The sequence below is a fragment of the Hippocampus bargibanti genome, linkage group LG05, assembly GCF_051943395.1.
Source record: "Hippocampus bargibanti isolate YZ-2025 linkage group LG05, ASM5194339v1, whole genome shotgun sequence".
Lineage (NCBI taxonomy): Eukaryota > Metazoa > Chordata > Actinopteri > Syngnathiformes > Syngnathidae > Hippocampus > Hippocampus bargibanti.
This window is the reverse complement of record NC_142738.1, coordinates 11,812,721-11,827,607: the sequence shown is the minus strand read 5'-3', so window position 1 is coordinate 11,827,607 and position 14,887 is coordinate 11,812,721. Positions and strand designations below refer to the sequence as shown.

The window sequence follows — 14,887 nt, the reverse complement described above, 5'->3', positions numbered from 1 at the left end:
TTCATGGTCATTACGATAATCCGGTTACTACGGTGCTCTTTTTCATCTCCCGCCATTTCACGATGTCAGCGTGATGATTTTGAAAATTACTTTACATGCCATACTGTATTAAAGACCCCCCAGTCACGTAACCGGCTTCCGTATTTCTGTCACAATTAAAAAAAAATTGCAGCAGAGTTCACGTCTTTCATTACTGAAACATACTGTAATGCCCCTCAGCATGGGAAATGATGCGCACAGTCGCTGCTATAGCGGGTCGGTCTTTTTAATAACAAAACGTAGCAGTTATCACAAACAGGAGCTGCTGTTACGCCACAGCTCAGCCATTCTATTCAGACACTCTGAACCCCGTTGTCGGGTCCTCCCAAGCCCCAGTCACGTGACCAGCTTCCGTGTTTATCCTGTTGACGCGAGCACAATAAAAAAACGGCGTAGCAGAGCTTATATACATTACTGTTGTTCAACACTAATTTAAACCATGGGGAAACGTAAGAATTGTGATATCCGAACAACATACAAGGCAATTGTGGCTGTGGAGGACAATTCAACCAGCAAATCCTTCATCGCGAAAGAGTTTGACGTGCAGCAGAACACTGCATCAACGTAAGTCATGTAAACGTTGTAGTTTTTGTTTTCCATCCATGTATTTAATTGTGTTGCATTCTAATATCTCTATCGCTTGCAACAATCACTGTTTTTCACATTTTTGTACATGCTGGCGTTCGTGGTTTCGTGTGAATAGAACAACGTGAGGATTTTGCATTGTTGCATTTTTTTAAAGGAAATAGTCATTAAAAAAGTGTAAAGACGTTTTTATTTGATGCACAAGTTTATTTTTCACTTCACTACTGTACAAAAAGCATGCTAGATATGCAATCCATGAAGCCAATGATAAAATTGCATGCCATATCAAAGATCCCCCATCTACGTACCCCCCCCCCCCTTTCATGCAGTTCGGCGCAGGACGGATATATCGATCGTACGGTTATATCGACATTTTTTTCTGACTCCCGAGAATATCGATATAACGAGACTTTACTGTATTTCGGACATTGTATTTTGGAAAAATGACCGGATACTCTGTTACATCATTCTGTAGTATGTCGCTCTTGATACATATGAAGGTGCATTTCTTGGTCACGCTATAGGTTAGCACACGCCAAGCCTACTCTGCCTTATACAGAAAACAGTACAGAGATTTAGTGGATGTGCTGCTCGTGTTTGAACGATTTGTCAACACTGCTGGTGCGCTTATGTGTTTGGGATTCATGAGAAAATGAACTTCCTTTTCACATCCGCAACATTTTGCCCACATCCTCTCCACAGAGGAAGAGGCACAATGGTCCATCTCCTTTGCTGTCTTTTGACCTCTGACATTGTCATCAAAGTTGACTGCCGGATTGATGGGGATGATGCATCCCGTCAAGACAAAGGGAAACACTAGCGACCCGACTGGACTGGCATTGACAATGTGGTGCTGTGCCTTATAAAAGTTGCTTAACTTCCTCTGAGGGCAAATAAGCTTTTCGAAGCCAAGTCTTTCTATGCTCCTCTTAATAAATTGACTTGTCAAATCACGGGTTACGTGACACACATTTATTTCCACCAGAATCTTAATTCTAGATTTTTTTCATGACTGTTCAGACAATTGTTTGCTTCAAATTTCATGGGAACAGCTTATGAAAAAGCCTTTTTCTTTTCCATCAGGTCCGACTCCACGTTTCACACAGCACAGTCCAAAAAGGCATGCTTCTATGAGTGTCATTGCTCCGTGTCCCAACATTGTTGGCCTTGAAATATTAGAACCGAGAATACCAGATCTCAATTCAAAGTACTGTGTTACAATACTTTCTCCAATTGGACTGAATGCTGTACATCTACCATAATTTCCGCACTATAAGCTGCGACTTTTGTCGCAAGCTTCCTTTTGCCACAAAACAACCATGTGTGTTATGCAATGATGCGGACAATTTAGGCATTTTTTTTCCTAACGGCCGCTAGTGGCGCTCGAAAGGTAAGAGTGAGACAGGGCAAATATATGTGCCAAGGAAGACACAAGTTCAATGTAACTTCGCATATGAATCATTCATTTAAAGTAGCCCGCAGAGTTGAATGGGAGGCTTGGATGACCAGCAAAACTGGTCTGCCAGTGGATCCTGACAGCAAGCAGTGTGAAGAAAAAAAAATCAAGCATCATCAACGGGTTTCGAAAAGCCGGTCAGCTGCGTGACGGAGAGTACAGCACAAGCTCGAGAGTGACTTTACCTCAGGATGTAAGTGACACTTAGAGCGACAACGAAAGAGTGAATGAGAGCGTTTGTGGCGAGGAATATCTGACGCTATTCCACTCCCGACACCCAAGAGGAAGACTTCCATGGTTTCAGTGCACAAAAGGAAGATCAGGACGGCTCTCAGCGACTTGCCATGTTTTTGTAATCAGCCCTGTTAGTGAGTGCTAACATATTGCTGCGGTGTTACTGCCGTGTTTCACTTTTACCGGCATGTTTTTTTTTTAATCCAGCCCTGTTAGGGCTGTGTTACTAACATAATGCTTGTTGTGTTGCTGCCGCGTAACAGGCACTGTTTTGAAAGAAAGGCTAAGGTATATTATTAACACTTTGAAAACATCTTCTGTGTACCATTTTCTTTATAAACATGCGGGTTATAGACAGGTGCAGTTTAGGTATGTACAAAATGTTTTTTCCTTTAAAAACAAATTGGGTGAGCCTCATAATCAGGTGCGCTCTTTCGTCCGAAAATTACGGTAGTTTTTTTTGCCTTACAGTTGTTGTTGCGTTTATGCTGTTTTTCATAAAAACTGGATTTAAAAAAAATGATCTTAAAAGTTTGCTTTGATGTACTATTGTATGTACATTTATATGTATGTAATTTGGATGATACGTACAGTGCACTGTTAATAGGAGAAAGATGCTTTCGTGTATGTATACATTTTTGCTTGTCCGACATTTTTCCTTGGAAAAATGTCGTGGATCTGCACGTGGCCTTGATCATTCATTGCAATTTGCATGTTGGATGATTTTTCTTACAACACCAAATATGATTATATACGGCGACAGGTTCCGGTGGTTAACGCGTTGCTGTTTTATACATAAACCAGATGTCGGTGATGAAATAGTCATGTCGGAGCTTGAAATAACATCAGACTGACATCGGTTCATGACAGCCTTGATGATTGAATTCCTCAGATTTGATGTGAGACGACGCTTTGGTGAGAGGGATTCATTGAACAGCCATTTATAAGCAATTTATAGAAAAAGTCTTTTCGCGCGCCACTTTGCGGAACGATCCTCGGTTTGGCCTTTATGGTCTTCCTCGAGGGGCTCGTGCTATTGTTGTGCTTTTGCTGCCGTCTGCGCTGATCTTTCTTCTTGCCCCCATAACTGATTCAATGAGGCGCCGCCATCCGATTGGTGCTCCACATTCCTGTGAAAATGGTATCCATGGGAACCAACAAATAATGCAGACCCACTCCGGTGTTGCTCTCCTCTTGCTAATAGCCCTCTAAACAGGCGCAGGGGAGAGACGCGTACAACAACAGGCTTCAGAGTGCCATTTGGGCGCCCTCACACTCGTACTACCCTCACATTATGACCATTATTTACCTACTTTCTGCTTTTCTCATAATCCAACACAGAATGGCAGCAAATTACCATGCTGTAATTTTTCACAATAAATGGCCCACCCAAAACATCATGACAATCAATCTAGATTCAATACAAGAGCTGTATTAAAAAAACAAAATCCTTTTCAAAAGATAAATAATGGCTAAATATCTGCAACCGGTGGCCTGTGCAAAGATTTTAAACTTTTGGGGGATGAGGGCTGGCAGTACAGTGGTACCACGATTGACAAAATGAATTGGTTGTGGAAAAATTTCTAAATGACAAAATGTAAGTAGACACGAGTTTTCCACGTAAATGCCCTAATTTTTTCCAAGCCCCCTCAAAATTCGGACATAGATATTCCCTAAAGCATAAAAATGCATCCACGTATGTAACAAATATATGTTACAAATGACATTATTGAACAACTTGGATGGTGAAAAGGCAAATTCTGCCACCTTCTGGGAGGGAACACATTGCCAGAGGTCTGACCGCAGCTTGATCCGCACCCCGGCAAGAAAAACCAAATCCAAACAAATTCGGCAATTGCGCTCCACGTCATGCTTTCCAATTCCTGAATAATTTAAGGTATGGCAGTGAATTAGTTAATTTCATTTGCATTTGGATGGGATCTTTTTCCATTGTCCTTATTCTAGCCAGTCAGTAGCGTACTCGTGATGCAATATTGGGGGAATATTTTATCAATGAATAATTCTTTGTCCCTGTGCTGCCGAAGTTCATGCGACAGCGTAACTGACTCCAATGTTTCCCCACTTCGCCGAGTATATTTCCATTTCCAGCTTTGATTGCTTTTTTTCCCCCGATGTTATCACAACTGCTGCCACAATCAGTTCAATGAATCTGTTGTCTGCTGGCATTTCGATATCCCCGTGCTGAGATATTCTCCTAAAACTCTGTCAGAAGGAGGATGTACTGCCTGGTTCTCAGCATCGAATCTGATAACAGAACCGTTAAGCTGTAGCAACGCTTTTGGTGAATATCTGGCGCTATTTTTTTTTTTATCTTTTGCAAAACGATCTGGAATAACAGTAGAAAAGTTGACAATCGTTATTTTCTTTTGGGAGACATATGGAGCCCCCACTGTTTGGGAACAGAGAAAGTTGAAAACATTTTTGCTCATTAGGGACGCTCGGGCAAAGACGTGGCGTGGCGTACAGTGACGGTTCAAGTTGCGTGTGAAGAAAGTACTTGTAGTGAATAATGCATGAGCTCAGGCGCTCATCAAGGTCACGCTAGAAGCTATGTGTCCTGGGTCCTTTTAAATAACTACAATTATCCAAGTAAGAAGACCTTAAGGTGCGATCTGAAACAACCACCTGCGCACGTCTGGATAAGTGCACTTAAAAAGATATTTTCTCGCATGATGTCCAATTATAAATTCGCCAATCCGGCCGAGGGCGGTGAATTATTCTCCGAGATAAAACAGCAGTGCAGTCACACACTCTCTACTGGGAACGAGTTGCTTCATCTATTATGAATACATTCTCTGTCATTTAAAGTGCCTTAGAATTTTATAACTGTGTTTTATTTTTTTTCAAGCTACCATCTGCCTGTGTTTCCGATGAATAACGCAGTCTACCAATATGTCATTTTTCATCTCTCTCTTATCGTTTTATTTTGTTTTATTTTAGTCTCATTATCTTGTTGCTGACCTGTGCTTCTTTTTCCATTGTGCGTCCAGCAGTACACAAAAAGCGGAGTGTCACTGATCCTCAAGAGAAGGCCTCAACTTCAACTGAACAAAGACAAGGCACCAACTCACAGACATGGTACGCCACGATATATGTAACGAGTGTTTGTCGCATATCCTACATCGCGCGAAACCATTTATTAGCAAGTCAAATATAAGAACTTTCCATCCATCCGGATCCAATCCCACATGTCTTCGAGCAGTAGGCAGGGAACACCCTGAACCAGTTACCAGCCAATCACTGGAGTGCCCATTATGAGAAGTTGAAATCTGAAAACGTACCCAATGGCCGCAACATTCGTTATTGCCCAACTTCATTGAAAACATTTCTTTGTTGGTATTCGGATGGGTTTACAAGTGCAAAACAATCATGTAAAATCGAATATTTGAGTCAAATTTGATGGATCATGTTTTTTCCCCATTGGGTGTACTATCGCATTGTGTATATTTATTTCATGCACTTCTTACTTTAAGAGTGTATATTATTGGGGCTGCTGTGCAAAACGCAATCCATTAGGCTTGGGGGCAGAATCTGTCCCGCCACATCCTTTCATTCGGCCCACGAAAGCAAATCAAGCATTTCAAATCATCCCATGTAAACTACAATCACAGTCATTATTTGTTACTTTGTTAAAACACAATAACAGTCATTATTGTTGATTTACGGTTTGAAAACTAGTTATTCATTAATTTGTTTTGCAAGGTGGTGATGGCAGTTGTGGATCCCAAAAAAGCAGGCAGGAGGGAGCAGCAGGTTGTATTTGACAAATTGTATTAAAATAAAGTCAGCAGGAACAAAATCTAAAACATCTGAACAGAAAAATACAAAGTATCAAAGAAAACCAAGAGTAAAAGTCTGCCAAGATGAAACAAACTTGACAGGGTGCAAGAAAACAGAAGACAATATGTAACTCATTCATTGCCATTCCTGAATTTATTCGGGAATTGAAAATATGACGTGGAGCGCCATTCCCGAATTTGTTCTGGTTTTGGTTTTTCTTGCTTGAGGTGCTGATAAAGCGCTGGCCTTAGCCTCTGGCCATGTTTTTTTTTCTTTTTCACAAGGGGGCAGCTTTTTTCTATGTTCGTGCTTTGTTCCAGCTTCAGCTGTTGTTAAAGCGCTACATAAACCAATATGTGTGTATTGCATTGTATTTTGGACAGCTACCTTTATTTTAAGGTCAGCAGACTATTTTTTTCCTATGAAAGAAAAGAGTCCAAGGTTTCTTCAGCTGCATTGAATGTTTATAGAGTCCTAAAACTCAATATTCTGTGGGTCCTGGAATTTGAGTGACAATGACAAAAACCCTGGCACTGGAGTGGACACATTTTTGAACATGTCTGGCAGTGAATGAGTTAATATGTAGAGGGGAAGAAACATTCTAATGGTTTCCCCAAATTGATAACGGCTTTGAGAGGAAAACATAACTACTATGCGGCCCACGGCAAAAAAAATGACTTTGACACTTCTGGATTAGTGGATCATGGGTCCATTTTATGCCCAAGTTAGATTGAAAAAAAAACAGCACAAAGACCGCACTGGCTAGATTATTTTTCTTCCTCCCCTGTGATCACAAACCCCCATTGCTGCTCTTTGCTAATTTCTGATTTGCATTGACATTTGGAACATTAATATTCCAACCATGACTGAGTGGCAGACATGTACTGTATTAATCGAAAGGTGAAAGGGTAGTTCGGACTGAGATACACTGGCTGTAGTCACTCAATCAGTTCTCGTATATTAATAATCAAACACCATCAGCAAGGTAAACCAATCACCCAAACGTTTGTTCAAATTTCAAGATGATCAATCATTGTTTGTTTTTCCAAAGAATGACGTTAAGATGTTAAGTCATTTACTCTTATTGTTCTTTGTGTTTATTCGTGATATCAAGGCTGTCAATGGCTGTCAAAGGAAAAAATGGGGACAATCTATTTTAAGGGGATTAAAATGGCATTCATATACAGAAGATTTCACTACCTGAGAAAATCATTTCCGAAAGTGTAGCAGCATCTGAATATATGCCCCAAAATGCCACTGTGTGTGAAATCACTCAACAGTCGATCATGTTCATACTTCTTCTCCTTCTTTCGGTGGAGAAAACTGTGAACACTCACTTTCATCATTAAAACTTATTTGTCCTATCTTGTTTTTTTGGTATGTGGTAAAACGGTTAAAGAGGGCAGTTGGGCCCCTTTTACACAGTCGGCCTTCTCTTCTGGCCTAAATATATTTGAATCACAGGCAAAAGAATTATATTTTGTCCATGAATTTTTATGAAATAATTCTAAATTGTTTTTCAGCTTCCTTTCATTGCTTTTCCCCTGTTGTGTTGCTTCCAGATGTGTGTTTTCGTATTGACGCATTTAACCAATCACATTTCAGCCATCATTTGTTACCAGGGTCAGAAATCTACCTGTATGCCTTTTCAATCAGTTCTGCGGGTCCTGGAGCATAAAAATGTTGATGAAACTGTTACTTTACCCAATCAGAGTTCCAGTTGGCAACCCAAGGTCTGCTGGAAGGTGCTGGATAGATCATAGTTTTCGCAAACTATGATTGGCTAGTCATTCATAGTATCTATCACTAGCCACTAGTGATAAGATCATACTGGCCAGAGCTAGCACACTGTATCTGTAGTGAGCTGCATAAGCAAATATACAGTAAAGTCTCGTTATATCGATATCGGATATATCGATAGTCCCGGTTATATCGATACTATTTCTATGCACGCACGGAGAAAATTACATGCAAACGGGGTCGGATATATCGATAGTCCCGGTTATATCGATATTTTTTCGGACTCCCTTGAATATCGATATAACGAGACTTTACTGTATTGTTGTATTGATTTAATAGCGGTTTTGTCAACTCACAATGGCTGAAGGAGGAGAAGAAATTGATTTGTTTGCAGATATACTGTTAAAGCTATTTTCAAGGTGGACCTTTGAAGAATAGATGGACATTTCATCTTCCTTTCATAACTTTGCTGCTGTGAAATGTAAATTTCGCCACTGCAAAACTAATAGAGGTAAATCCAATCCAATCATTAAGGTTGGACAGCTCCAAAGCTAGCAAAAATAGCAAATAATATTGCAATGTTATGAGGTGATCATGAATCCACACGTTCATCGTAAAAATTTGAACAGTTTAATGACAGTATTTTTTTACGTTTCTTCAAGTGACAACTTATTTCATGGCTAACGGGCATCCTCTAGTGGATGTGTAGTAAATCGCACCACACTCGCTGCTGCGGATTGATTCACTGAAGGCCTAGCAATAAACTCCATGGCCACTGCTTTTCCACCGCACGCGGTGTTATGGTGCTTTTCAACTCTTTAATCGGAGATAGAGACTGCTACACATTTCAATCTTTTCTCCGTTTCTTTGAATCGTTGAAAACAAATCCTGCTGTATTTTATTGTCCTCAGCTTCAATCGTATGGCCAAAGCTTCAGATGTTTTATTGGATTTTAAAAACGCATGTCGTCCTTCTCCGGGGAAGGTGACTGAACCGCCGCGGCGTAGTAGCCGACAAGCTGCCGGAACGCGTTTCGCGCAACTATCCTTTTGTTTTCTAACAGAAACCTCAGCTTATGTAGAAATGCCAAACAGACAGACAAAGGCCACTCTCATGCCGTATCCGGGTAACCGTGGAGACTCGCCTCTTTAGCCGAGAGCTGGATAGTTTCTCACATGTCCCAAAAATAGCCCCAGATGGAATTCACAAAATTGTATTAGAGTCCAAGACAGCGATCACATGATGATGTCTGCAATTTGGCCTCTGTCCGGCTTTCGTGCTGCTTGTGTCATGAGCCAGTTGACAGCGGGGCGGGGCCTCCGTTCCCGCCGCTCGCCAGCTGCTGTCAATTCCCTCCTCATTAACTGTGGACATTTAAACCCGACGCTGGCATCCACCCAGCGTCGGAAGATACTTCGCCTTACGCCAAGCTAGTACGTGGAACTTATTACCAGTACGTTATTTGCTTCGCCCGAGGAATGATCTTAGCCACGAACGCGTTTGTTGTTTGCACCGCGTCGTAGGTTGTTTTGCACCCTCGTGTGCCACTTTATTTTCTTGGTTAGTGTGGTTGGGTGGATTGCCGCCACTCACCCACTAACATTGTCAGTTGTCATTTTGAGTTTGTTTCACGAGTTGTTACCGGGTCCGCGTATTTTCGGACCCGCGCTTTATGTTAATAAATCCTTTGCCGGTACCCACGCCTCTGTCCTGCTCTACGATCCACCGCCTATACCACACGTTCCTGCTCGCCAGCTGCCACTGTCGCCGCCGGAACGTGACAGAATCTTCCGACCAACATGGATCCTGCGGACAGTAACCGAATCTTCTCCGTCCTCGCTCAGCAGGCGGAGCAGCTCGGCCAAGTGGTGCCCGCCATCGCGGAGATCCGCCGCGACATCACCCGGTTAGCCCAACGGGTAGATAGACTTGAGGCCAGCGGCGCCTTCGTCGCGGGGGCCGTCCCTCCCCAGACTTTGAGCCGCGAACCCAACATCCCACATCCCACCCGTTACGGAGGGGAGCCCGGGCGCTGCGCGCAATTCCTGCTGCAGTGCTCCATAGTTTTCGACCAGCAACCCTCCGTATACACCACGGACGCGGCCAAAGTGGCTTACGTCACCAGCCTGCTTGCCGGACCCGCAGCCGCTTGGGCGTTGGCCGTCTGGGAATCTCGGCCGGAGCTCCGAGCCTCCTTCCCGGACTTCGTCGCCGAGTTACGGCAGGTTTTCCATCTCCCGGTGAGTGGGCAGGCAGCGGAGTCCCAGCTGTGGACCTGCCAGCAGGGTAGCCGATCGGCGGCGGAGTATTCCGTCGCCTTCCGCGTCCTGGCTGCCGCCAGCGGGTACGACGACCGTGCGCTGCGAGGGATGTTTCGGCGCGGGCTCAGCGCGGCGTTGAAAGACGAGCTGGCTACCCGCGACGAGTGCTCCAGCCTTCGCGAGCTGATCTCCCTCACGCTGCAGCTGGACAACCGGATGCGAGACAGGGCCCGGGAGCGGGCTGCCCAGGCAAAACTCGAGCCGCCAGCAGGGACCCGAGGGGGTGCCCGGACCTTTCCGCGTGGGGGGCACGCGGCCGTGGAGCCGATGGAGATGGGGGTCGAAAGGGCCGTTGAGCGGGCGCCGGAGCGACGCAACACCGGCCCGGCATGCCAGCTCTGCGGCAAGTTGGGTCATCTAGCCCCGGACTGTCCCAGTTGGGGGCTTCCCGGAAAGACCCCCAGTGACTGCAAGTTACCCCGTCCACACAAGCAACGGGTTCCCTTAAGGTCCGCGGGGGGGTTCACGTCGCGGAGACTGGAGCTGGATGCCGTTATACACGGTCCCACCAGGACAATGTCCGTTCGGGCCTTAGTGGACTCGGGGGCCGACGGCTGTTTTATAGACCCGCGCGTCGTGTCGGCGTTGGGGTGTCGGGTTGTTCAGCTGGGGGCGAGTCGGAGCATACTCGATCTCGACGGTCGGTTACTCGCCGAGGTTACGCAAGAAACCGTGCCGCTTCGACTCGTACTCTCGGGCAATCACGTGGAAAACCGGCGGTTTTTCGTGATGCGTTCACGCTCGGTTCCCATCGTGCTCGGGTTACCTTGGCTGGGGACCCACAATCCGGCCATTTCGTGGGACGGACCTACCATTCAGGGGTGGAGCCCCCTCTGCTACGCTCACTGCCTCCGGTCGGCCGCGGGTGGGCCGGCACCATCTCACAGCTACCCTAGGGAGGAGATTAGCCTAGAGGGGGTGCCGCCCTGTTACCACGACTTACGACAGGCGTTCAGCAAGGACCGCGCCCTGTCGTTACCACCGCACCGTCCCTATGATTGCGCCATTGACATTCAGCCCAACGCTCCGTTTCCCAGTTCTCGTCTGTACAACGTTTCCCAACCCGAACAACAGGCTCTCCGGGACTACATTGACTCTTCGCTCGCGGCCGGGCTCATTCGGCCATCACGGTCACCTCTGGGAGCGGGGTTCTTTTTTATCACTAAAAAGGATAAATCGTTGCGTCCGTGCGTGGACTATCGGGGACTCAACGAAATAACTATAAAGAACAAATACCCGCTCCCACTGATTGACTCCGCCTTCGCGTCCCTCCAGGCCGCGACCATCTTCACTAGACTGGACCTCCGGAGCGCTTATCATCTTGTTCGGGTCAAAGAGGGGGATGAATGGAAGACCGCATTTAAGACACCTCTGGGACACTTCGAGTACTTGGTGATGCCGTTTGGTCTCACCAATGCACCCGCTGTGTTCCAGAACCTCATTAATGATGTCTTGAGGGATTTTCTGAATATTTTCTGTTTTGTGTATTTGGACGACATTTTAATTTTTTCAGAGTCCCTTGAGGCACATCGCCAGCACGTCCGGCTAGTTCTGCAGCGGCTGCTGCAGAATCGACTATACGTCAAGGCCGAGAAATGTGAATTCCACACCTCCTCCTTATCCTTCCTGGGCTTCATCGTGGAGCGGGGGCAGATCCGGGCTGACCCAGCCAAGACCGAAGCGGTAGTAGAATGGCCCACACCTACCTCTCGCAAGCAGTTACAACGCTTCCTGGGGTTCGCCAACTTCTACCGCCGCTTCATCCGGGACTACAGCCGGAAAGCCCTCCCCCTCACCCAACTCACCTCCACTAAGACCCCGTTCAGGTGGACGAGAGAAGCGGACGCCGCGTTCCGGCTGCTGAGAGAGGCTTTCTCTCACCCCCCAGTTCTCCGCCATCCAGACCCCAACGGCGCGTTCATTGTGGAGGTAGACGCCTCGGACTCAGGTGTTGGGGCAGTACTCTCCCAACGCTCCTCAGTCGACCAGCAGCTCCACCCCTGCGCCTTCTTCTCCCGCCGCCTCAGCTCCGCCGAAGCCAACTACGACGTGGGCAACAGGGAGCTGCTCGCCGTCGTATTGGCTCTTCAGGAGTGGAGGCACTGGCTCGAAGGGGCGAAGGAGCCGTTCACCGTGCTTACGGACCATAAGAACTTGGCGGTCATCCGGGCCGCCAAGAGGCTGAACGCACGCCAGGCACGGTGGGCGCTGTTCTTAACACGCTTCTCCTTCACCCTAACCTACTGTCCAGGAACAAAGAACACCAAGCCCGACGCCCTCTCGCGGATCCACGAGCCAGCAGACAAGGAAGACCTTGCGGAACCCATCCTGCCCGGCCGCCAGATCATGGGGGCGCTCCAGTGGGAGGTCGAACGGAGGGTCATGGAATCATTAAAAGGTACCCCGACTCCCGAGAAGTGTCCCACAGGCAGACTGTTCGTTCCCCAGTCGCTGCGCTCGGAGGTGCTCCAGTGGGGGCACGCATCCAAGGTGGCGTGTCACCCAGGGGTGAGCCGCACCGAGCACCTCGTCTCCCAGCGATTCTGGTGGCCGCGGCTCCGCGACGACGTGGCGGACTTTGTTAAGGCCTGCCCGGAGTGCGCCTGTGGCAAGGTCTCCCATCAGCCTCCGGCAGGACTGCTCCGCCCCCTACCTGTCCCCCCGCGCCCTTGGTCCCACATATCAGTGGATTTCATCACCGGCCTCCCCCCATCCCGTGGTAAGACGGTCATTCTCACGATAGTGGACCGGTTTTCTAAGTCGGCACACTTCGTGCCGTTGACCAAGTTGCCGTCCGCCATTGAGACGGCGACACTATTGGTCAAACACGTCGTCCGTCTCCACGGGATCCCCACTGACATCGTGTCGGACCGAGGGCCCCAGTTTGTATCCCGGGTCTGGAAGCGTTTCTGCAGGTCCATGGGGGCGTCGGCCAGCCTGTCCTCCGGTTACCATCCACAGTCCAACGGCCAGACCGAGCGGAAGAACCAGGACCTGGAGGCGGCCCTGCGCTGCGTATGCCTTCATCGTCCCTCGGCCTGGTCCATCCATCTCCCGTGGGTGGAATATGCCCACAACACCCTGGTCTCCTCAGCCACAGGTCGGTCACCGTTTATGTCGGCTTATGGCTACCAGCCGCCGCTCTTTCCCACACAGGAAGGGGAGGTGGAGGTCCCGTCGATACAACACCATCTTCGGCGGGCCCATCGGGTATGGAGGGAGACCAGGGCAGCCCTATCACGCACGGCAGTCCGGAACCAGAGGGTCGCGGATCGCCGTCGCCGTTCCGCGCCAGCCTACCAGGTGGGCCAGAAGGTCTGGTTGTCCACAAGGGACCTACGGCTGGCCGGGACAACCCCCAAATTGGGTCCGCGTTTCGCGGGCCCCTTCACGGTGGAGGCCATCATTAACCCGGTCGCGGTCCGACTTCGGCTGCCCGCCTCCATGAAGATCCACCCGGTTTTCCATGTATCTCTCATCAAACCGGTGGAGTCCAGCCCCTTGGCCCCCCCTCTTGCCCAACCCCCCCCCCCGCGGATGGTGGACGGAGGACCGGCATACGCAGTGCGGGAGATCCTGGATTCACGCCGCAGGGGAAAGGGCATCCAGTACCTGGTCGACTGGGAGGGCTACGGACCGGAGGACCGTCAATGGGTTCCGCGAACCTGGATTCTGGACCCGTCGCTCCTGAGGGACTTCCACGAGGCTCACCCGTCGAAACCAGGCGGGCCGCCAGGAGGCGTCCGTTGAGGGGGGGGTACTGTCATGAGCCAGTTGACAGCGGGGCGGGGCCTCCGTTCCCGCCGCTCGCCAGCTGCTGTCAATTCCCTCCTCATTAACTGTGGACATTTAAACCCGACGCTGGCATCCACCCAGCGTCGGAAGATACTTCGCCTTACGCCAAGCTAGTACGTGGAACTTATTACCAGTACGTTATTTGCTTCGCCCGAGGAATGATCTTAGCCACGAACGCGTTTGTTGTTTGCACCGCGTCGTAGGTTGTTTTGCACCCTCGTGTGCCACTTTATTTTCTTGGTTAGTGTGGTTGGGTGGATTGCCGCCACTCACCCACTAACATTGTCAGTTGTCATTTTGAGTTTGTTTCACGAGTTGTTACCGGGTCCGCGTATTTTCGGACCCGCGCTTTATGTTAATAAATCCTTTGCCGGTACCCACGCCTCTGTCCTGCTCTACGATCCACCGCCTATACCACACGTTCCTGCTCGCCAGCTGCCACTGTCGCCGCCGGAACGTGACAGCTTGTGTGTAGTATGAACTCGGGAGCGTGTTCAGGCTCCTAATTTTTTTCTTATTGGTGGATTAACTGAAACTTGTCAGCCAGTAGGAGAAAGCCAGTTATGCTGTTTTCAATTTTCCTTCTTGCAATATTCCACAAGAACGCTCCACAAGATTTTTTTACTATCCAACACAATTTTCCCGGAACCCATTATCTTTTTTTTAAAGCGGTCCATCTGAACAGACTCAGCATTGACAGCTTGTCATTTCCGGGGAATCTTTTCATTTTGTGAAATATCTGCTAAACGTAGGTCAGTGCTTTTCATACTATTTAAGGGTGAGCTGAGGCAAACAGGCCACCACTGAGCTCAGCAATTCAGGGGAAGTGAGGTCACGCTGATTTGTGCTTTCTACCAAAAACTTCTGATTTTAAATGACACACCCTTGAAGGTGTTCCAGATTTGAAGCTTTACTG

The 14,887-nt window shown here is 47.9% G+C and overlaps 1 protein-coding gene across 4 annotated transcripts in view; it reads left to right on the top strand.

Moving 5' to 3' along the window:
* Window positions 1–14,887, top strand: part of tspan18b (tetraspanin 18b) — a 48,302-nt gene that overhangs the window by 20,852 nt on the left and 12,563 nt on the right. For 2 of the 4 annotated variants that reach the window (XM_088997122.1, XM_088997124.1), the window contains exon 2: window positions 5,326–5,413. The exons of 1 other annotated variant lie outside the window; for it this stretch is intronic. In XM_088997122.1, the coding sequence (XP_088853248.1) occupies window positions 5,411–5,413 (3 nt within the window). In that variant the 5' untranslated portion in view covers window positions 5,326–5,410. The remainder of the gene's footprint in view (window positions 1–5,325; window positions 5,414–14,887) is intronic. One more of the 4 variants, XM_088997123.1, reaches the window with a different exon arrangement.